Below are 23,952 nucleotides of genomic sequence, written 5' to 3' on the forward strand. Positions count from 1 at the left end.
TACAAGCGGCTTGTAAGCGCCCCTTCAGGGTTCTTATTATAGTTCTTATTACAACAGTGGGTTTGAGAGATCATCCCTGAAATAAAACAACAGATAAATACCTCCTGAGAGAGGCAACAGCCACAGGACCTGTTCTGGGAGGGACAGGAGGAGGAGGAGAACCCATTACCATCTCAGGAAGCTGAGAAAATCTGTAAGCCTGTAAAGTAGAAAAATATTTTCTGAAACACCATTAGGTCCCAGTTAAAAAATAAAAGAAAGTCAGAAATTCAATACCTGCTTCACGCACCAGCCCACAGGAAGTAACTTTTTGCGGCCTCAACAGTAACTGCATTTTATTTGAGAATTTACAGTGCTTGGGGGGTTTTAGGGTGTGGACAAAAACATGAACAAATTAGTTCAGAGCAAAGACGAAGTCTAATTAAAATAAAACGTATTAAACACCATCTGTGTCATTTGTAACCTTGCTGGCAAAGCAGATCTATTATGATTATGTGAACAGCTGCTTTGGACCTACAGGAAAAAGATCTCAGTATTTTCACTTCCTCCAGAAACAAGGTATTTTAAAGATTCAGAAAAGATCCTCAGAGCAGCACCTAGTGAAGTGAAGCTGCCTGTGATGTGAGCAATGCGTATTTCAACCTCTTCCTTTCAGCCCTGAAATTCTTCACAAAAACCCCAAGCTCCGTACCTTTCTAAAGCAACAACAAAGGTCCCAAACAGTTCTGAAAAAGCAGAGTAATTCAGAGGAACACAGGACTAACCCACTAAGTCACATCTAAATTAAGTATCTTGCTCATATTAATCCTGGATTTCATCACTAATACATGTGAAGGGTGAGTAATTGTGTGCATGAAACCCACGGTGTCCGAGAAATGACATGTAGGACAAAATTTCTCTTGTAAATTCTTTGTACTACTACAGATCAAGGGTCATAAATTTTGCTAAATATACTTAAATACAGAGGGCTGATATTTCTCTAGCACTTCATTGACACTTTTCTTCACCGCATTGTGGGTTTGCTTTTTTTTTTTTAATTAGACTTTTATTGACGAAGCTTGAGAGCAATGCACAGGATTAAAGATGAGATCAAAGCAATAGCAAATAACAAATCATGGAGGGCTGTCCAGTATCAAGACGTAGGCATTTTGACAAAAACTAGAGTCCAATCGTGGGTCTTTGGCCTCTAAACAAGAGTTCCCTGATTTAGCCAGAGAAGCTCCCTCCACAAACAGCAGAGAAAGCTAAAAATGCATTACCAGGGGATGAGTCACGCTCGATCTGCCTGTAGAAAGGGCCTACAGGATTTACATGATTAGCTCTGGCTTAACACCTACATTTAGGTTTGAATTTGGCAATATAAATCCCACACTAAATATCAAAAACCACCATCTTCCGTAATCATATTTTAAAATTACACATTTAGACAGTGTTCCAATACCTTCTTTCTCCACCAGATGCAAAACCAGGTTAACACAGAGGAAGGGCAACTTATCAAATACTGCCTTTTGATGTCAGTGACTCTAAGGGAAAAGCAATTCCAGACCAAGCATCTTTCTCCCATCCCTCACTGCCACCCCTTTCCCTTTTAAAGCAGGGCAGAGTCCCTCAAAGGCACATCTATGAAAATAATTTTTCCTTTCATGCCACCTACAAAGTCTCCTAATATTTACTTTCACCATGCTACAATGGTATTTAAAGTATTTCTATATTTAGTTGGGAAAAAAAAAATCTTAAAAAGCAATATCACGTTTCCTAGCCAGGGGCTGGAAATACCGATTTTTAATGAAATAACTGTATAGAAAAAACAAATGCTATTTGCACCAAAGAAAGCCTCATATAGATTTCTCCTAATAGCAGTGGACTTGAAATGGTCTGCAATGCCTCTTCTGCATCTGAAAAGCTGGCAGTGCTCTCGCAAGCTGACCTGAACGCTTCCTTCTGGCTCCACAAGCCTTTCACCCCACATCTTGCTATCAGCATGTGTTTGTACCCAGTATGAAATTCTTCCCCCCCATTTTAAAGGAACAGCACATGAGCCGATGTTTCAGCATGGTTGGTGACTCCAGATACTGTTTGACAGGTCAGACGGAGACACAGAGGTACGTTGAGGTTTCTCTTGTGCGTTAGTGGATATGCTATGGAACGTGGACATCAAAGGAGGCATTTTAAGGGATCACAAAGAACAGCTCACAAACATGCTGCGACTTAAAACGTAAAATAGAAAATCGAAGCACTTATTTTGCTGCTTATATAGAAGAGGAACAATTTTCAGTGAGTGGCAATATATTGCTAATGACTGGGCAGAGGGAATCCTCTTAAGGTGAAAAATTCTGTTAAAAGATATGTTACACCATGGTGAGGAACAGCCAGTCCTCTTTGTGCTGAGCTTCCAGAGACACCAAAACAGTTACAAAGGGGAATTCCAATAAAATTTCTCCAAATTTCTAGAATTTCTCCAATGGGTTGGAGCATTAGTGTTGTCATGCATGCAACACAAATGGGAAAAAAATGTTCAGAGGCTAAATTAAACGGAGGTTTTACTATAGAGGCCTGTTACAGATGCAGATGAGCCCTTAGGTTCTAGGCCAACCGGCACGATTGTAGAAACAAAGTCACTTCAGCGCAATTCATACTGTTTTAAATCAAATCAGAAAAAATCCAAACCAGCTGATTTCACAGCAAATTTGCCTAATTTTATTCTTCAAAATGAGTTTATCCTTTAAAAAAAAAAAGTTGCAGCACTTTTGTTGCTCACCAAAAAAACTCGACCAAAACCCAAAACAACCTAAAAAAGAGAAACATTCTGCATGTATTCCAAACTCTATTTTGTTAAAATGTGAGGACTCATATAATACAAAGGCTGTAACAGTCATTGGCAGATGTAATCAAACTTGAGATTCAGGACAGACTGCACAGGTCCCAGACGGCAGACCCCATGCCACCCTTTCAGGAACAAATGCCAGTGAAGGTACCTGTTATGACTCAAACACTGACCATTTCAAAAGCAAACCAGTGAAAAATTTGAAAAATCAATAGGTGCAGTATAGCAGAGAAACGTCAGCCTTTGGGCCCAGGAGACATACAACCCAACCCTCTGGAAGGTAAGGTCCAGCCACCAGCAGACACCTGCACCAGTGTCTTCTACAACCCACAAAAGTCTAAGGTACCGCCTGTTGGGATGCAGGAAAGAAAAGTTAAATCAGCACACGCTTAGACTAAAGTCTAAAGGAAAAACTTTACATTTCACTTTAAGGCTACATTTCCCGGTTGCAGTATTAAAATATTTTTATCACTTCTAACTTACATATTTGTCTTGGGTGAAATTCTTCAATGTTGCCTTCTGATTACAGAAATATCCATCTCCTTATGTCTCACCATAGGAATTTAAAGGGTTGTGTCTCTGCATACTCATTGAATCATTTAACTGATTATTAAATGGCAAACCAGGAATAATGCACATATCCATTTCAGCTAGATTTGGGTTTGCTTTGCTAGCTGACCTGTTTTGTACTGTAGTTTAGTAACTGTTACTGGAAGTGGCTGAACTTTAGTAAAATACTCTCGCTTTACCTCTGTTAAATGAAAGGAAGTGAAGAGAAGCTGAGGATATGTTACCAGTGACTCAGCCTGCAAGCATGTCCATCAGTGCCTGCTGGACTGTGCTAGGTCTCACCTTGGGACACAGAGCTCTGTCACTCTAACTCCTTTTTCCAGAGCACTAAGGAGAGATGGGAACTGATCCAGCCTTGTAACAAAGAGGTTTTTTTTCCCCTGGCCATAGCCCTCTGCTCAACTCAGCTGTGTGAATTTCCAAAACACTAACATGATCTGCCACAGCACAACTCCAGCAGTTAGGCTTGTGTTATACACCCGAGCTATAACTCCATCCTTCGGTCGCAGCATACCAGCTGGATGACGAGGACCCAGCCAAGTGTTGCTCAACCCATTTCTGGAGGCTCCAGAACAACACTAAGAGCTTGCATTTTACTAGCTTTTCTCTGCCAGCAGAAGGCACGAGCCCCGTATGAAGGAATTCTGTTATCACAGGTCACCCCTGGGCAGTTTGGCAAACAGGCATTCCCTCACAAGAGCTACAGATAATTTAGGTATTAATGTTAGCTTGTAAAAAAAAAAAAAAAAAAAAAAAACCAACAAAAAAACCAAACAACAAAACAACACAGAAGGCCTCAGAAGGGATAAGAAAAAGGAATAGGAAAAAGAAGATGCATGCATGCTCTGAAGAGATAAACAACTGTTTGACAGTGGGACTAGCCAAGAAGTTGACTGCAAAAAAAAATCAAAGGTCCACAACTTGGAGGAGACCTGAAGTAACATCGACCTGAAGAGTGGTTCTGATACCCCTGAAAGGATATGGCACAAATACTTCGCAACAGAGACGAACCCTGAGATGGAGATTTGCATGCATATTTTTTGCCGTCTTGCCTCAGTCAGTTTACCATTTGTGCTTTATAAAGGTAGAGCATGTCTGTACAGTGCTTATGCAGCACTTCTACTGCCTATTAAATGCCTTTGCAATAGGTTTCATAAAACCTAAATATGGACTTAAGTTACTGGAAAGTTTGTGGGTTGTTGTAAAAAGTTTATTCTCATGTAACTGGACTGCGAAGAGCCAGATCTCAGAAGAGAGTGATGAACCGAAGACCTTTATACTTGCCTTGTGGCTTTACCATTGGGTCTGCAAATAATATCTGCATCTGAGCAGGCAAAATGCTCTTGAATCCAGATTACAAATTATAATAGCATTATTAATGTTTACTTTTAATTGCCCCTAAGAAGTGAATTTTAAGAAAGGGCAAAAATGAATAATTTTTGGTTTGCAGAGGTAGCATCCTGCCCCATAGAACAAACATCCCAGTGCTCAGGTACCTCTCATCCCCAAAGCTGCCGGAGGCTGCTCACCCACCCCTCAGCTCAGTGAGCCAGGACACCTTCTCTACGTGTCCGCCAGCCCACTCCTGAGCACTCCCCATCACAGCATCTCCCCCAGAGCTGCCAAGCAAAGGCATCGTGGGCAAGCAAACAGCTGCTAAGGTGCTGAGAGCAGTAATTCCACATTTTCCCTACCCACAGATCACACGTCTCAGCTGCATATTTTCAATTCCAGTCCTCCATCCCCATTTGAGAACAAACCAGTAAATTGTGTGGTTAAAGTACAGCTTATATTTGTGAAACTGATATGCAGAAAACTATGAATTAACAGCCCTTATCCAAAGCCTGGCAGCCTGTGTCTATCCTAACCTGTGCCAATCAACTACCTCCAGGGAATTTTTTAACACTACCTTCAAAATGCCAGAAAGATAAGCAAGTGCTTTAGGTCTTAAACACACAGATGATTTAGAAGAGTAATAAGTCTTAGAAAGAAAACAGTGAAGCACTCACCAAAAATGTTTGGCTATTACATTTTTTAAAAAAACTGTTGCCATATGAGATTTTTAATTTCATTTTAGAAAGACTCTCTGAGGTGTCAAAGCAATTTGACTACCCATTAGCTGTCTCTTAAGCTTGTAATCAAATTCTAACCATAAAATACAATTATATGGTCTATGAAGTTCATTGGACCAATTTCAAAGTGCCAGAAATAACCTTTAGCATGATTTAAATAGCACCAGCCTGAACCTTTGCAGGCAGTGGCACTGGCTTTCAGATACACTCAGAATAGTTCAGAAACAGCACCCCTTAATGTATTTTTTATTATCATGGAAGGAAGTCATAGTAATAACTATTTTGAACTGAGGACATTTTTCTGCATTACCCTTTTATTCCAAGCAGAGTAAGGGACTCAATTTGAAATGCATTCTTTCAAAGAAATGTTTGTTTCCAACCAAAAGCCTTAAAAAGAACAACTTTTTACACTGATATTCATGGGCTATTTCTCACCTGGAAGCAATCTTCCCCGGTTGAGATTTGTATCTGACATATAAGAAGGAAAATACTTTGTCGAGTTTCACAATACAGTATGTGGAAATTCAGGGGTAGTTTCACATGCTGAGGGTGCATGCAGTGCTACCGTGCCTGCTAGCTACAAACCTATAGAATTCCATTAACAATTTCCACCCACGGATTTAAGTTCTTAATTCATTTATTATTTCTCTGAGGTAAAGACATGTAAGCCGCAATTGGAAGCTAGAAAGTAGAGGACAGAGTGACTTACATAAGGTCAACCAAGAAACCCGTGGAATCAAGCCCTCTGGAGCCCCAGGTCTATAGCTGTGACTGCAAGGCTGACAGTAACAGCCCACGTTTCAGGTCACTGATTTTTACACTTGGTTCACTCTTGCGATGATGCTCTTCAATGACGGGCCTCATGCAGAACTGTTGAGTGCTTCATACCCAGCTGCCTCCATAGCTGTTCTACAAAACCAGATTGCTTCCCAGTATGCACTCGTGAATAGGAGGCGGCAGACAAACAGGTTCTTGACCTGTTGAACAGCCTGGAGCTCAGTGCAGCCTATTCTTTCAAGCACAATTTAGACAAGACAACCTTGCTGCTAAAGTAGGTACTGAGTCTTCCTGCAAGAGATGAGTATGGGTAAGCATACATACATCCAGCCCGCTACACATACATATTTACTGTAGGCATGGCTTCACATCTGGTTTTAAGCACAGAAACAGGGCTACTCCTTAAAAAAAAAAAAAGTGTCTCAGAGTAGAAATATCTTTATGACGATACAGTGTACTAAAGAGAAGTTTCACTTACTGGTCTTGGTAAACTGTACTGATACATTTCTGGTCTGTAAGTGGGTACCCACTGTACCCCCCCTCTAGGTCGGGTCATGGTACCAGGAGCACTGGTCACAACCTCTGAGTAGGGCAAGTGCGGTGCTGAGCTGTACGCCTCCTGCCTGCTCTGTCCTCCGTGGCCCGCAGAGGCCAGGCTGAAAGCCTCTTCCAAGAGCATATGCATCTGCTGGCGAACCTCATCAATGGAGGGCTGAGAACTTAAAGTTGAGGTCTCCGAGTGGCCTTTAGCCTGACGGGACCTGGTGTAACTCCGAGGCTCGTTGACACGGTCAACATTTGTTTCTTCTATAATTTCAGGCTCAGTCTGTTGGATGGAATAAAAGCACGTATACATAAAAAGCTTTACAAGACAGTATTTGTGCTGCTTCATACAAAACATTCTCAAACACAGATGTAACATACACAAAGTCAGGAATTGTGACAATATAGACACATGACAGATATTGCAAAGGAGTGATATGATGCAGGCGAGTACAATAGCCTTTTATATGCTACATTGTTTGCTGCAAAAACTAGCAGGGACACTCAATTAAATCGTCAGTGATTCACGTAAAAACAATTAGAATTAATGTTTAAATTATTTTCTTGGTATCAATGGGAGTACAACTGTGCCAGGAGGAGTGTGGCTTCCTAAATAGTACCATCACTACGAGGGACCCCTTACAAGGGACCACTTGTTACAGCTACAGAGACTGAAATAGTTTTGTCCCTTCTCACACATTAAGATTTCAGAAGAATTAAACTTCAGGAGTTTTCCTGAACTTTCTAACCCAGTGAGGACCACTAACAAGGCCACCAGAAATTACGTTGTGTCCCTTGCAGAAATTATCCTAAACCAGCTCAGTTGCCTTACCTAGCCACTGCACACTAGTTACACAGCAATTTATCCAAAACTAATGTGTAAACAGTGAATGAAGCACATACTCTACTGAGCAGATGGTACTTGGGCAGCTTAACTTGAAGAGTTACCTCTAGGGTAATTCCTTCTGCAGAGAAGTACAAACAGAAATCACCCCCCCCTGTTTTTTTTTGCTTGTAACTCCAAGACAGAAAAAAAAAATCATCATATTGTAAGAACTTGACAGTGAAATGCCTAAGAATCCATTTTCTGTAAGATTAGTTTTACAGCCTATAGTTTTAAAAAATACATTTTAAACGGGCAACCTGAAAAAGCAACCAATTCCTTATAATTCTTTAAATATCAGTATAATGTATTTAAGATGCTAGGATAAGTGGAATGAAAAATAGGATATGTACCTCCTCCTATATATAGCATGTGGTTAGAATTGTGTTAGCATTTTAAATAGCCACAAATAAAAGAATACAACAAGATGTTCTTATTTATAATTCCAGCACTATCCTGGTAATTTGAGTCCTCTGTAGCTCCTACTGTGGCATACTTTTTTTTCCATGTAATAGTGCTTTTCTACACCTGACTAAATAAGCAGCTGGGCTGCCAACCTTTTGCAAACTACATATGGCCATAGGTACTATAGGACAATCATAGTATGTATTTCTTCATTTGCAGAGGAAAATATAAAACTGACTTTCTTTTTCAGTTATCAGCCATTCAGAGAAGAGTTACGTGGTTAGCCTAAAGACTGGCAATAAATTTAAATAAAAGATCTTAATTTGTTTTCTCTTAGCTGTTACAAGTATAGCTATTATCCTGCTACTTAATGAAAATACAGCATTGAAAAAGGAAAATTAAGGCAATAATTAATCATTTGCATACTAGAGTTTAACCATAATTTATATGGTTATAGTTTTACAGTATATTATCCAAATTCAAAACCACAAACCCAGCTTCAGGCTTCCTAAGTGGCAAACACATCAGATTGGGGGAGAAGCAAGGTAACTGCACAGTTATCGTAAGCTGAAAAACTCTGTAGGAAATATACAACTAAATAGTTTCCCTGAATTTTCTTCCTGCATTTGGATTCTGTTGTTACAGTAAATAAAAATCAGATAAGTTTTAGAAGCCCGACTATAAAATGCAATGTAGTTCGCATAAGCGCAACGAAAGAGCTTCTGAAATTATATTGTCCCAACTGGATGATTAATAAAGATGGTTCTATTTCCTCATGCCTGTAAAAATGTCAGCAAATGGAATCCCACAAGAGACCTATTAGTACCCAATGCTGAAATAAATCAGGTTCCCTACTACAGCTCCTTGGTGAAGCCATTAGACCTCTACAGAATGTCTAAAATATATCGTATGAATAAAGGATGCATGTTAACAGTCAGCATTAAGTCAGTGTTGATTTATCAATATAAAAGTTGACATGAAGATTTTGGAGGAGACTGGTGATCATTACTTTTCCTCAAGCTTTAGAATTTATTTCAATCCATCCTATCACTTTCTGATGTATGTCAGTTGCTTTCCTATCAATTGAAAAATGTAAGTATCATAAATAGATGCCATTATAAAAATGCACATATTGTTCATACATAGTTACTGTACAATACAAGGAATGAATTACATGAAGGAGGAAAAGAAAATCCTGTACCAAGAGACAGACTTTGCACACTTCTGGCGTAACTCTGCTGCCGCAACTGTGTCAAATTCTTCATGTGAACATTAATCCATAAGCTTTTTGAGGAGTTGCAAAATTTAACTATATCAATAAAATTATACCAGTAAATTCTTTTGAATATTGATCTCTTAGCTATGTATAAGGTCATTTTCTTCCTCTTACACAAAAACCAGCCTACATATTTTCTGCCCTAGTATAAAGCTCATTAGCAGTCTAAAGGTTCTAGAATCTCGTTATAGCATTTGCTCTACTCACAATTGTCTGTGAACATGTTGGAAATAAACTTGTTAATAAAGTCTCCTTAATCTACTTCCTAGGTGAGGGTGATGTCAATAAACCCCGTTGGGGTTATTTACAATTGAAAGATAGGTAATGTTCAATAATAATCCATTTTTAAAAGGTGCTGTAAAGGCAAATAATATACTCAGAACATCAAACAGTAGAATGCATGCTCCAATAAAAAAACAAAAGCTACTTATTCTATATGGACAGGTAGGTAGCTGTTGACCTTCTACCCTGACTAGGTTTTAGCTCTAAGAAACAGAACCATGATTCAGAAAAATATAACAAAAAAATCATCATAGGGAATCTTTTCAGAATTTAGAAAAAAATATATTTTTAGAAAACCATAATTGAAATACTAGAAAGTTGTTTTGTAAGGGGAACCAGAAATACATAAATAACAAGTTAGTACTGTGGAATGGCAGATTGCTGAGTTCTTACTTCCCTCTCATATTTGAAAGTCAAAGCTAAAATCATGCAGATCATAAATTCTCATTATTTGGTTATGCATATTAGTATAGCAGTTCTTAAGGAGTTTTCTTAAAGAATCCAGGGGATTTTAGTCTCTTTTCTCAAAAATAAAAAATTTAAAAAAACATATACTGCTGGGAAGATAAAACTCAAGAGATAACCTGGGCATACTGGTAACAGCTCAAAACCAAAGTCTCATGACTTGAAGATAACATGAGCTATTTGAGCCATAAATTTAATTATCCAGAACCGCTCATAAAATAAGAATTTCACTGGCAGGACTTGCTGAATAGCATACTGAGAGGAAGAGGTGAGCAGGAGTCAAGAAGGTTGGAACCTTTAGAACGACAAAGTGGATGTCAAAAAATGGTACCAGATGTTACTAGAAAGATGTAAGAATGGCACACAAACCAGCCCTTTTTCAGAGCCTGCCCTTTTCCACCCATTTTCAGAGGTCAGGTTTCCAGAGGTGTTTAGTTGCATCACTTGTGAGATCCATCTGAATTCCGTGCATAAATATAGATTTAGGTGCCCGCCCATGGGTATCCTGGGAGACTGAGCCTGAGGAGCCTCCAACAGGAGGGAGGGAGAGCAGCCCACGCTGCAAGCTGAGGCTTGGGAACTAAATTTCAATATCCTGTCCCATTTTCCCTGGCAATTTTCCACTTTCAGACAGGACACACATTGAGCATGAGAAGAGGTGCACTACCGTGAACCCGCAGTGCACTGGGCAAAAGGAATTTTATGTAGCTTAGTGGTAAAAAAGACTGTGCCGCAGAGAAGCTCGCTAAAAGAAAGGTGAAAGCAAACTTGCATGTGATGTGCACAGAACTCAGAGTTTGTAATTATTTTAGGACATTTCAGAGTCTGCATAAATTCATTAATCTACTTTCAAGGTTTTCAAGAAATTTTCTTTAAAATCTACATTGTATATAGTATACGCAATACATTAAAATATATTTTTTAAATCTTCTAACTATGGCATATTAATTTTGAACTAAGAGCAGGAGGCCATGCCTGCTCCCAGAGTATTTTCTACATTAATTTCAGGAAAATATCACCTATGAAAAACTAATTTTTATTAGCATTTTAAAAAGAATCCCTTGCTTTCTTGAAGGATATTGAGGGAATATCTTCAGGATATTGAGGGAAGGCTGGCTTGACAGTGGTTTTATCTAAGAAAGATCAAAAAATAAAGGGGGGAGACCTTTTTGCACAATGAAAAACCTATTTCAACAGGTTATACTTTTCTTCTTGCAACTATAGGTTCTAATGCCTCAAAGCAGTGAACTAGTCATCCCGCTTCCATGGCGCCACGTGACTCATGCGCCCTGATGGGAAGTGTCCAAATGCAGGAAATAATTTAAGAAACATGACGTTACAACATGCCCCAAAGAATTCTGCCAAAGGTTTAAACTTCCCTGAACACATCCCCTGACCTCGGTACTTTCCTTCATCTTGCTAAAAACACACCCTGGAAGCTGAGACAGTTGGCAATGAAGCCCCCTCCCCCCCCCCCCCCCCCCGCCCCAATGCTTGTCACCTACAGAGTTTGGAGGATGAACAATCACCAAATGAACTCCATTATTTCCCAGAACAGTTTAGACCTTTGCTAGGGACTGATCTTCACGGATGGCTGAGATGCAGCATTTTCTACACGTGATGAAGGATTGACAAAGTCTGCATTACCCCAGTGGGAGGGCTGGTTTTATCCTCATTCTGGATCCACGCAACATCAGCTTGTGCCCAGTGTGTGTTCAGACTGCACAAGACAATTTCTCTGCCCTGTGTTGGCTGCGTGAGTTCCTTGGACCATAAACCAGCATCTCTTCTGGCTGGTTTTTCCCTATGCAAAACTCTGCCAGGTTCTGAGGTAGTAAGAGGACAATATCTGTTCCTAGGGGATTTCCACAAAGCACTGACATCTGGACTTCAAAGAAATTCCCAGAGGTTGGTTGTTCAACCTTCTGAACCAAGAGAGCAGCACCAGGGTACAGAACAAACAGAGGATTTTAATTGCAATGAAAAAAACCTCACTATCATGTGAGTGGCTGCACACTTAGAGCTATCTAAACTCAAAATTCAATACTTTGGCAAATAATGGGTTTCACGGCAAAGGTTTTGTTTGCATGTCAGACTGTAAATTGATGTACAGCTACTAAGTAAGTGAAGGAATCTGTGCTCTGAGTATCCTGAGCTTCTTTCAGGATGCTTAGTGCACATAAAGTACTGTAAAGTTAAATACCCAATGGTACTCTGGCTTGTAGCTTATTGATAGTTACCTGGGTTTAGGAGTAAGTTAAGACTTTGCTGAGCAAATTTCACTGCTAAGTGAAAGTTCTGATAAACTTACATCATATCCACTGTTACGGATTCCACGTCTTGGTCTTTCTCGAGTCACAAGAAGATCCATCTCAGTTTCTCCTGGGCTAGGACTGTTCAAAGACTGCCTGCTTCTGTATACTGAGCTCTTCAGCGGCTGCCTAGAAAACATGAAACAAGAAAAGAGTAAAACAAAAAGAAAAGAAAAAAAACAACAGGCAGTAGTTTTCAATACTTACCTTTATTCTAAAATGATGAGGCTCATAACAGGACCACTTTATTATAGGATTTTCTTTCTTTGTATATGAAGATGCTAGAAATCAGTACCCTTATTAAGAGATCATTAATTTTGTTTATTGTTAAAGAAAATAAAGCTACGTAAAAAACATGGACATCATATGTGGGAGCTTATCAAATGAAATGTGTCCCAGGAAGATATCAGAACCCTTTTAACCTCAGCTGATATGATTTAAATTCATAAAAAATAAACAGGAGCTATTATAAAAAAAAATATATTTGGACCTTCCACACACTCAAATGGGGAGCAGAGATCTTGGTTGCTGATTCTGAACGACAAGAGGGAAGCAGAATAACATTCCACCTCAGCAAACACCCAGCAAAGCAAACAGGAAGAGAGACAGGAGTGGGAGGGAACTGCCTGCATGGTGCTGTTTTTAAATGCCCTGTTTGATAACTGCCCGCAGCTCGGAGAGCCATACTCCCTGGGGTTAAGCCACTTCCAGCACAGCTCTGAGCAGCACTGGGGCAAAGGCATCCCTAGGTGTGCAGCTTTCGTCCCTGTGTGCTCAGAAGCAAGGGGAAGCCAGTGTAATAGAAAGACAGCACATAAATCACTACCCGAAATATCCTGTAATCCTTTCAATGCAACTTATTCTTCCCTTGTTATTAGCTATACAAAACCAAATAACAGAATTCCTCTGTAAGGTACCGAACATAGCTACATAAACTCTTCAGGAGTGGTGGCCAAATCATGATACAGGAACTTCATGTTTCATCAAGCTGCATCTTTTAAGAAGCCTACATCTAAACCAGAACAGTTTAGGAGACATTGTTCTCGTGGTACATCTGGCCATTAGTCATTTTCTTGCCTATCCCAGAGAAGGACTCCTCCCATTGTAGATCAATAACAGATTGAATAATGGCATGCCAGTTTCATTAACACAATAATTACACTCTTGTTAGAGCCTGACATAAAGTTATCCTTGCCTAGCCACCCTATTTTTCTGCTTTTTGCAATTACTCCTTTCAAATATTAAAAGTTGGTCAGACCATCTAACACGTTTGCACGTTGGTTTTTTTTGCACGAGGGACCTGATGATGCTCATAGTGAAGTAAGAGAAGTTGCACTATTATGTCTGAATTCACACTTGCAGTCTCAGCTTGCAGTGTATAATTTACACCTGAATACTTTTATCGTGCTATCAGACAGATCCCCAACACGAGCTGGAGCCCACCGGACCAGCCCTGGCTGCTACACACAGCGGACAATAGTAAGAGATAGAGCCAAGGTGTAACAACATGGATTTTGAAGTGAACTGATTCTTCAGCGTCTGCACTTCGGTCAGATGGACAGCTATCTATACCTGCCAGGATATATTGTCCCTTCCTCTGGCACTTGAAGCCAGCAGCTCTCAACTAACCCTCACAGACTGACTGGGAACACATTTACTCTTTGTTTCCAAAAGGTCGTCTCCGGTAACTAGCACTACCCAAACAATCATGTTGTAGTAATGTTGTGGACACACAACATTATTTTGTTCAGTTATTCAGGAGAAAGTAAAAACTTCCTTATTGTATCACACTCATCCAAGTACATTTTTACATTAGGAATGTTCAAAAATTACAGCACGTTTTGCCCTTCAATCAAACATTAGCAAAAGATTGCTGCTGTGGTAGGGGGCTCAGCACAGTGGTGGGGCGATTTCAAAGGCAATAAGCATCAGTCAGAGCACAACAGCCTGTCAGCCCTGATTGATAAGTCTGTGGGAATCAGAAAAAGAGTTGAAAGCAGAAATTTGGAAGGTGGCTATTGAAGGGAGGAGGCTTGGGTGACTTTTCCAACATTATCCTACACTTGCCAGGTAACTTGAGAGAAAAATGCAATCTAGTGCTAAGATTTGATTTAAGGCCAAAAAAATGTTTGCATTAAAATTAAGTGAGCCTGTGGCTGACAGCTCTGTTTGAATTAACAAGCAGGGTAAAAATAAGGTCTCCAGAGTTTGAAACATAGGGGGTTGCCTGATCTGATTACAGAGATCTACTACAATATTTGAGATACTGAAAAGCTAGCACCATTTCTGTAAGTCACATAAGAGCAAACCTTGTTAAGCAGCTGTTCCATTCAGCAATTACAAAGATTTCATGGTTTAACTTCTCAAGAGCCATCAATGAAATTAAGACCACACAGTCCAAATGAATTCACTGATAAGAAGAAAGAATTCTTCAGATATTACAGATTTGGTTAACAGAACTTTTTGCCTTGACAAGATTAGAGCAGCAGAAAATGGTTTGCAGAAATCCAGAAAGGCAGACATTTACATGATCAGACAGGATAAAAGGTAGGACAAAAAAAGTATCACTTTCACACTTCTGATTAAACCAAGTACTCAGGCATATGCTTAATTTTAAGGTGACTTTCAAAAACTGATGTGTGACTTTTAATTACAAATCTCTGTGTGCACGTTTGAAATTCTGAAAGGCACTGCCCAAGCAGAAAACAAGCAGAGGTTTTGAAATTAATTTACTTAATATTATTTTTATAGGGGAAACTTAAGTATCTTGTCTCGTTTCTTCCAAGACTATACTGTCTGTATCACCAGAAAACGTGGGGAACTAGGTTATGCTAGAGTATAATCAGATCTGACAATCTTTATGTTCCTACAGTAAAGATCTCTAAAATTTCATATGTGTTTTACAATAGGTCCATAAATACTGAGTTGATGCAGTTGTGATATATTTTCTAAGGGATTCAAATATACAGCTCTCCAATAAATGCAGATTCTTGACCCGATTACAAACTATTAAAGAAATTCCCAGAATAGTGGGTATCATCAGTAATCTTTTTAAAATTGCCTTGAGATTGCCAATTAGCTCATCTTAAAAAGTTTTACTAATGAGAAAGGAGGTATGAACACTAACAACTGGCATCCAAATGGGTTAGCAAGTGCCTTCCAGGAACACAACTGGAACATTTTACAACATTAATTTGACGGTACAGAAGGCTCAAAGGTACTAAGGGCACAAAGCTGTTTGTTCTTGAAAAAAATCAAATTATTTAGTAGCAGTGTAGTAAATCACTTTTAAATACAATTTAAAACAAATCCAAAATGTAAAGGTGATCTTGAGTAATGTAATCAACGGCATCTTTATTTTCCAATACATTTTGGAAATGTAATAATGTGATATAAGTTAGTGGAATATATACAAAGCAGGAAAGAGTGTAACAGGCCTTTTCCCTAGAAATTTTGAAATCTTTGACTTACACTTAAAGTGATATTATTTAAAAAAAATGCAATTTTTCAGTTTTTAATTTCTGTAACTAGAATGATATAAACAATGACTCAAAGCAGAAAAAGTCAGAAATCAAATCTTTTCAATTTTTTCCTAACCTAGATTGCTTTAAAAGCAATTTTATTTCATTACAGAAATACAACTGTATTGATTCATTCATCAATAACCAAAACCCACATGACCTTGCAATATTATTCCAGGTTTTCCTCTAGCAGTATGCCGTTTTAGCCACCTTATTGTTAGTTAGAAAAATGGAGACAATAATGCTGTAGTGTGTTGCAGCATACCAAGTTCAGTTCCTGGTCCTCATATGGAAATTTTAGCAAAGACTTTGGAATTGGTTTGTTTGCAAACATCTGCAAAGTTCATTAAATGCTTTGTGCCTTTACAAAATCTGTGTCAGAAATGGTTCTTCTCCCTTCCTATGTAGGGATATAGACTATATATTTAACCAGTAAATCCGACAGTCAGCCTTTTACGGTTTAGCTACACAACGACATCATTCCTCCACAGCAGCATACCTGCCTTCAAGCAGTTTATATCATGCCAGTGATCACTATCTCAAATAGACTATGGCAGGTTTACACAACACATTAGAAAACACGCAGAAAAAAATGTATTCCAGGACCTTTCAGCACATCGGCACATGAACAAGCAAACATCAGTATATTTAACAGAAAGCAGATGGCTATCATTAAAGCTTCATGTGTAATGTTTTAAACATTTCCTACGTGGCATGTGACATATGATAAACACCCAAAGTCCCTCACTATACGTACAGCACAGTCATAGCAATGTTTCTACTGTTCCATCTATATGTTCTGGACAACTCGTGCAGACAGAGCAGGACTCCTGTGTGCTGAGGGTTCTGTATCTTACCTTTTCAGTGCACTCGGAGCAGTTTATTCCTCCCTCACTGGAAAGCTGCACAAGGAAACGATGCCCCAAACTCTCCAGCAAGGACATAACATACAATTAAGTTGGCATCTTTTTACTTCATTGACCTGTGCAACCCTTGGAAATGGCCCACCAAGGGTACTATCCCTCCGTCATTTAACTCCAGGCCTGAAGAAGTTCATCTGATCACAGCTTTTGCCCATATTCTGAGCCAACACTGCTTTTGTATTCCCCATTACAGTGTTTTTCATCCCTGTGCCCCAAGGGTAATCGTCACAGCACTCTCCAAACTAGCCAGCTGCAACAAGGTCTTTTGCCATCACATACCATCATACTCTTCAAGCCAGTCCCTCTGCTGCCTTATCCTAGTCTCTCCTCACCCAGGGCACATGCTTGCTCGCTCTCTGCTTCTTCCTCCTCTCCCTTCCTTGGCTGCTCTCTCTCTTCGTTGACTGCCCGACCTCTTAACAGAACCAGCCACAGCTGCACCTTATCTACATCAGCCAACCCACAGCTGTATATTGTCAGTGATAATTAACCCAGCTTCATTTCTCTACAGGTAGTTGCTGCAGTTGCACTGTGTGCAGACTGCATCACCACCAATGCTTTGGTTGCAGATGTGATTTATGCTCATAGGAAAACTTAGGTCTGAACTTCTCAGGAGATGGGATACACAAGATTGCAACTCCAGGCATGAGGGCCATTTCCAGAGGCTATGTACTCCAGTATCGCTTTTCCTCTCCTGGATCAACTGCTTGCTGGACCCTGATTACAGTAAGAACCAGAGCTCTCATGGTGCAAGGTGCAATGGCAAACGTACACTCTTATAATCCTTCACACCTCTGCCACCCCTAAAGGAAGAGGAACCTGCATACTGTGCCATTCCTGGGGTAAAGACTGGTGTGATCTCCCCTTTTCAATGTGTCAACTTGTCTTTCAGAGAGCGACAGAGCAGGGGACCCACCCACCCACAGCAGGCTCAGGCAGAATCAGCATGTGCACTCCCCCCTCGTTTCTAAAACAGGGAGATTAATACTACTGATGTGCCATCCTCAAGAGACACTGAAGTGTTAATCAAACATTGGTACTGTTACACAATATGCCAGCTTCATGCCACAGATGAGCAAATTATGAATTCCACTGCTAGAGATACAGGAAGATCACCAGAAATGGGTACATACACAATCTTACAGGTACTGTCCCTGCAGGACTTACTGAGCCACGGGGACAATGTACTGCTTGGGTTACCTTGTGCTTACTGCAATGGTTATATTCAGATAAAAATAACGACAAAATAATACCACCACTGAACTTTGGAAAAGAACCAATGCAGATGCTAGCTTCCTGGCTTAAGCCCGCCCTCAGTATTAGAAAAAGTGGTAGTAATGCTTTTGATATTTACCGTACTTGGAAAATGACTCGCAAGGTCTTGCAACTGTTCCCTATTTGCAACAGTCTCCTTACTATTTTGTCTTTCCATTACTTTCTTTTTAACCACATTGCAGTTTTACCAGATGACAACCTTTCATAAATCATCACAGGTTATATGAATTTTCTTGATAAAGTAGGAGGGGCCAGCTGACCATGCAACAAGCAGTTGGCTCATTAAGAATGGCCCCTTTGATTCCCTACAACCCCTGGACATCAACTTTCCTCCCAGATGAAGAACTGCACATAAAAAATTCTCACCTGTTCTTAGGCTCAGCAAACGGAGATGAGATATCTGCATCTGGATCCAAAATGTGGTCAAGTTCTTTCTGGTTTTTTTCGTACATCCTTTTTCTCTCTGTCAGCCCCTTGCTGTTATCAGCCTGTGGGAAATCATAGTACCCCTTCCTCTTGGCTTTCAAGCGCAGCTTGTTGCGGTAGTGCTCTATATCAGACTTCTGCTTCAAAGCCTTGTTTACCTAAAAGGCAAAAAGACATTTAAAGGATGGTGCCAGACTGGCTACTTCCAAACGATATTGTCAGAGCGTGTTTGATGCGGTGTATGTGTCATTTTACAGAGCGCATTTTTGTACCACACCATGCCATCTGTAAGCAGCGAGGAACTGCAAGTGAACAGAGTCGCTGCATTTTTATGGCTTGACAGATGGTTAAATAATTTTAGCCTAAAAACTATGTACCATTACAACAGTGACTCAGATACACCCACGGAAGAAAAACATCGATGATGTTAGCCAACTGCCATGACCCAACGCCATGCTGGCTTTTGGGTACCATGGGGAGAACTCACTGATGAAAACTCTTCTAGGGTCTCATAAGTAGAGAGACATCACCCCTGACCACACAAAAAACTTAAATTAGTCATCACTGATGGCTGGGGAAAAAATTCCAGTGAAATGTCATCATATGTTCCTTTTATTTATATGCTTCCTTACAAATCTTTTATGAGCCCCTGTCAGAGACTGAATCCTTAAATAAAAGGGTGTTTGGTCTGACTTGGTACCGGTCAGCTTTCTCTCCTGCTCCAGGTTGTCAGTTACATGGAAATGAGCAACTTACTTGGGCTTTGTGCTTCTGGAGACAAACTTTACAGTCTTCTCACAAATTTCAAGAAACGTACATACAAGACAGCACACAGCACCAGGAGTGCCATTCCGTTGGCTTACAGAAAATGGATGCTGAAACCTAAATAAGCATTCCTCCGAGTCTGGAAACTACGTGGCACATCAGGGCTTAAAATGCAAGCACTAAATGGAGCACGACAGATTGCTCTAATCCAGGCCCACACTGGAAGCCTGAAGACATTGTGTTTTACCATGTCCCTAGCAGCAGCCCTCCCCGTGGCTCTTAAACAGCATCAGAGAGATTCTGGCTGATCTTTAAATGACTGTTGCAGTGTGAGTTTGCAAACAAGACACCTCCCCGGCTTGTCCCCATCATGTTTAACAAGTATATAAAAGCCTCAGTCCTTTGTAAATGTAGCGGTCTTGATTAAATCTACATCAAAACATGAATAATCATGCAGGTACACTACTGCGTGGGCTTTGACCAGCACCTGGATCAGATGCTTGTGCCGTGCCCACCTTGTTCCCAGGAAATAACTGCAGCCTCTGCGTGCAGGCTGTGCAAAGCCATGGTCCTACTGCACCCCTTCCTGCTCCGAATGAGATTTATTCCTCAGTATACAAAGATCAGATTGGCACCCAGATGATCTATATACATTTATGTGGCTCAGAGACAGAATTCATGCAGACAAGGATTTTATTCCACTCTCTGCCTTCGTTACTCGTTTTATTAAAATAAATATAATAGAAGGATATCGGGAAGGTAGGAATACAGAAAAAAAGCTTCTACCAGTCCTCAACTCTAACAGGCTTAAGAGTGTTCCACCTGTGGATGTAGCCAAGGAAACAGCTAGAGGCGTTAGCAGACAGTCCTTACCTCTCCATTAACGATGGCAGATTCCTGGCTCCGATCTGATGCAGCATGAACAGCAGGTAGTGCCACGGGTTTGATAGCTATCAGCTGTACGGATCCCGAAGAGGTGTCGAAGGGGTCAATGGCAGATTTGGCAATATTATCAAAGAGAATGCCTCCTTCCTCTTCATCGCTTACGGGCACTAAAGCACATCAAACTTACTCAGCACAAAGATGCAGATATTTTACTGCATGGTCAAGGTGAAATACAGCAAGCGTATAGATTAACATTAGTGAACATTAGATTAATAATGTGCTCAGTACACCCAAGGAGCAGACCTGGGAGACCTTTACACTGGAAAAAGATCCCATTAGATTATAGACAACATTATGTATTCCAAGGATTATCTGGCACAACCCCAAAAAAGGTGGATTTCCAACCTGTGCCAATAAGGTGGAAAAAAAGGAGAAAAAGAATGATGCAGAAAATTGTATGAAAATGACAATGACAGCCAAAGTACATCTTTTTTGCTAGGTTTGACATGGAAACACACACATGCCAAGGCATCAGCAGTCATACCTGAACTAACCCAAGAGTGCAGCTTTTTTTGTGTTTTATACTGCAAGAGCATGGGCATTCTCAAAATTTGAAAAACAAACCTACTGATTTTAGCAGAGGTTATTAATGTTAAAAATGCCATCCGTTATAATGAAAGCATTACTGTTGTATGTTAAAAACATACATAAAAAACTGATGGTGTCCAAGTTTATGTTGGTGGTTTTGGGGGATTTATTTTGCTTTCCTAAGCAGGACTGCAGGTGGCTGTAAAGTTAAACTGCTACCATTTCTTAAAAGGCAGGAGAAAAATTCTGAAAAAAATGCTGAAAAATCCTTAAAATTAAATGGCATGGTGATATATTTTAGTTTTAGATTTCTACATAAATGGGCAGCTCTTTCAACGCAGTTAGGCCCTTTCTCCTCCCCATGTTGTTTGCAAACCTGCATCACCTTGCCAGCTGTTGAATCTTAAACCCTTTAACCTCATTTTGGAATAAAAGAGTGACTCTAAAGTGTGAGCACAAATTCTACAAAGAGATCCTTGCAAACATTTTTGAATAATTATGTTATTAAAGGGAAGAATGTTTGCTCCATCTCCTAACTGACAGGAGCAGAGATCCTTTGCTGAAGAACAAAGAGGTCTGCTCTAAATTTATTTCCTCTGAAAATAAACACTGATTTAATATTTAATCATGGCACAAATTACAATGGACTTGTATATATTGAACAGTTTAGCCAATGATTTCGGCAAGAAAATATTTGACAGTGGTAACATAAAATATGAACCCACTGAGTAAGCTCATTATCTTTTGGTTTGTACTTAGTGTGGGCTGGAGTTGACACTGCCTGAGCTTTTGACTTGGGTTAAATCACTGTCATTAAATACTGTCCCTTTGGCTCCACAGAACTGTCCAAATGCGATAGAGTCTTTAGTGGGTCTAAAACCCCCTGATCGCTCCTGGGGTTGTTCAAACACTGACTCGGTAAGCTCACCAGAGCGAGTGCATCACAAGCCTGGCTCCCTGAAACAAAGTCCCACCGACGACCAGGACACCAGCCAAATCAGATGAATGAAGAGATCCTTGCCTGTCACAGACTGCCCTTGAACAGCAAGGCATTTACATTGCAATGAGTATAAAAGCGAAGCATGGACCTTCTGCCCTGGGGACATTTTGAATGGGTTCAGTTCTCACGTAAGTCACCAGATGCAGTTCTGGAAGGTGGCTCCTGTCTGTAATTCACTGCTGAAAATTCCACACTGCCCTTACAAGGTACCTCCATTGCAACACAACTATGTCCAAGAGAAAAAAAGTTTGTCTGAGTTGTATTTTTCACCAAAGATGGTCTCTCACAATGATTACGGCTCAGGTGAGCCTGGATAGTATCTCACCAGTGCTCCAGGTACCAGAAAGTTCCAAGAAGTTGTGGAATCCCTTCACCTTGGCCGCCTGTCTCAGCACTTGCCTGAGCCAAGTGTGCCCAAAAACTCTGGCTAAGCATCGACTTGCAAAACATGATTCTTTCCAAACATCCTCTGCATACCCTACTCGAAGCAGAATGCACCAAGAGGTGCAGCTCCATTCCCACCCCAGTGTTCCAGAAAGACTGTGCCTGCTGAGACCACAGCAGCGATCCGAAGGCACCCACAGGCAGCACCACCAGCCAGAGACACCTGGGTCTGCCCAGGCCTCATTTCAGGAACTGAAACGGAGAGTTTTCTTTAATTAAACCGAATTCCTCTGGTTCAAAGAAAAATTAAGGTCAAAGAGAATCAGGAATCACAGGTGACAGCTACTTCTGATGTGGTGTGCTAACACCAAAGAGCACCCTCGGCGTCTGCTCATCGGTGAGCACATCTGCATCCGCTGCAGTGCTATCAGCATGGAAATATTAGCTAAATGGGATTAAAAATTGGAAGTCTATTCCATCTTAGCTTCACATGTGTCCATTAACTGGCATTTATAATATAAAAGTAGGGGTTTTTTCCATTGCCCTTTTTTCACCAATGAGCGGTGGATAGTCTGCGATCTGCAGTTACTGGCACACTACTATAGTTTGTGTTGGCAGTGAACCATGAGCAAGTACTATGGGAATTTTAGTATTTGTTCCCACCCATCTCTTTCCGAGAGATTTTACAGCAAGCACTTATAACACATTTGAACCATAGCTACCTCTAAACTTTAAAAAACAAATCAAAGGGAGCTGAGAGAAAATTGGGAGTCCTGAAGGGTTTGTTTCTGGTGTGTCACCCTGCCCTGGGCCAGTTCGCCATCTGAACACCTCAGCTGGGTGAGCGACTGATGGGTGCAGGAAACTTCAGAAAATCGCCCTGATATTCTTTATAGTCACTCACAATAAGACACTTGCTTAATAGAAGTAGGAGCACAGATTTAAAGCAATGCTTTTAATCTGTGTTTTTAAGCAGATGCATACCAACGCTACTATGGATTCCTTGTTCTAGTCTTGCTTGCACTGTCTGCGTGCACACATGGTGAGACTTAGAAGATCAGCAGCAGAAATGGGCAAACCCCCAACTTAATCACCTCCTTAACAGTGATTTTCCATCTCTGAAATGTCTTGTGCAAGATATCTTATGCCACATGACACATGATCCATTGAGATTGAATTACTCTTCCTAATCTTCCTGTGACTGAAGTACATGAAGATCTATCCAAAGCAATCATTTATTCAGGTTGAGTGCCAATTGCACTGAAGATCAGCGTGGCACTGGGTTTTTCAAGAGCAGGACCAGCGCTGAAGCTTTATCTCCACATCACTGCAGCTGTTAGCATACAAGATTTGCAGGACTGCAGCTGCTTCAGGGATGCTAGCCTCCCAGTTCTGTGCAGCTCTGCTCTATTTCCAGCCGGCGATGCCAGCAGGTGGTGCTGCCCACTCATGCCACTGGTGGAATATTCTATTATTATCTAGTTAATAATTTATATTCAAAAAAATAGAAGTTCTACTTTTGTCAGCCTAAGGTTTCACTACAAAGCACACACAAGACGACTTCTCTCTCTTTCCCTCCACCTTGTCTCTCCTCCCCTGTGCCCAGTCAAAAAGTGTTGGAAGAGGGGAAAAAAACAGCTGAAATACTTATCTGTAAACACAGAATAAGGAAATTTAAAGTACCTGTGGATCAGGTAACCTTACAGCAAAATACTTGAAGGAAAGATACGTGCTGTCCCACACAGAGGCAACCATTTGGTCTATTCTGGAAGTCCT

The 23,952-nt window shown here is 40.5% G+C and overlaps 1 protein-coding gene across 3 annotated transcripts in view; it reads right to left on the reverse strand.

Annotated features, from left to right (window-relative positions):
• KIAA1549L (KIAA1549 like) overlaps positions 1–23,952 on the reverse strand; it is a 137,275-nt gene that overhangs the window by 17,690 nt on the left and 95,633 nt on the right. For all 3 annotated transcript variants that reach the window (XR_005106585.1, XM_037403159.1, XM_037403157.1), the window contains 5 exons: positions 20,193–20,371; positions 18,495–18,712; positions 12,409–12,538; positions 6,722–7,069; positions 102–199 (listed from right to left, as the gene is read on the reverse strand). Coding sequence is in view for 2 of the 3 variants with exons in the window: in XM_037403159.1 (XP_037259056.1) it covers positions 102–199; positions 6,722–7,069; positions 12,409–12,538; positions 18,495–18,712; positions 20,193–20,371 (973 nt within the window). In the remaining variant the exon portion in view is untranslated. The remainder of the gene's footprint in view (positions 1–101; positions 200–6,721; positions 7,070–12,408; positions 12,539–18,494; positions 18,713–20,192; positions 20,372–23,952) is intronic.

Source organism: Falco rusticolus, chromosome 10 (genome assembly GCF_015220075.1).
Source record: "Falco rusticolus isolate bFalRus1 chromosome 10, bFalRus1.pri, whole genome shotgun sequence".
Lineage (NCBI taxonomy): Eukaryota > Metazoa > Chordata > Aves > Falconiformes > Falconidae > Falco > Falco rusticolus.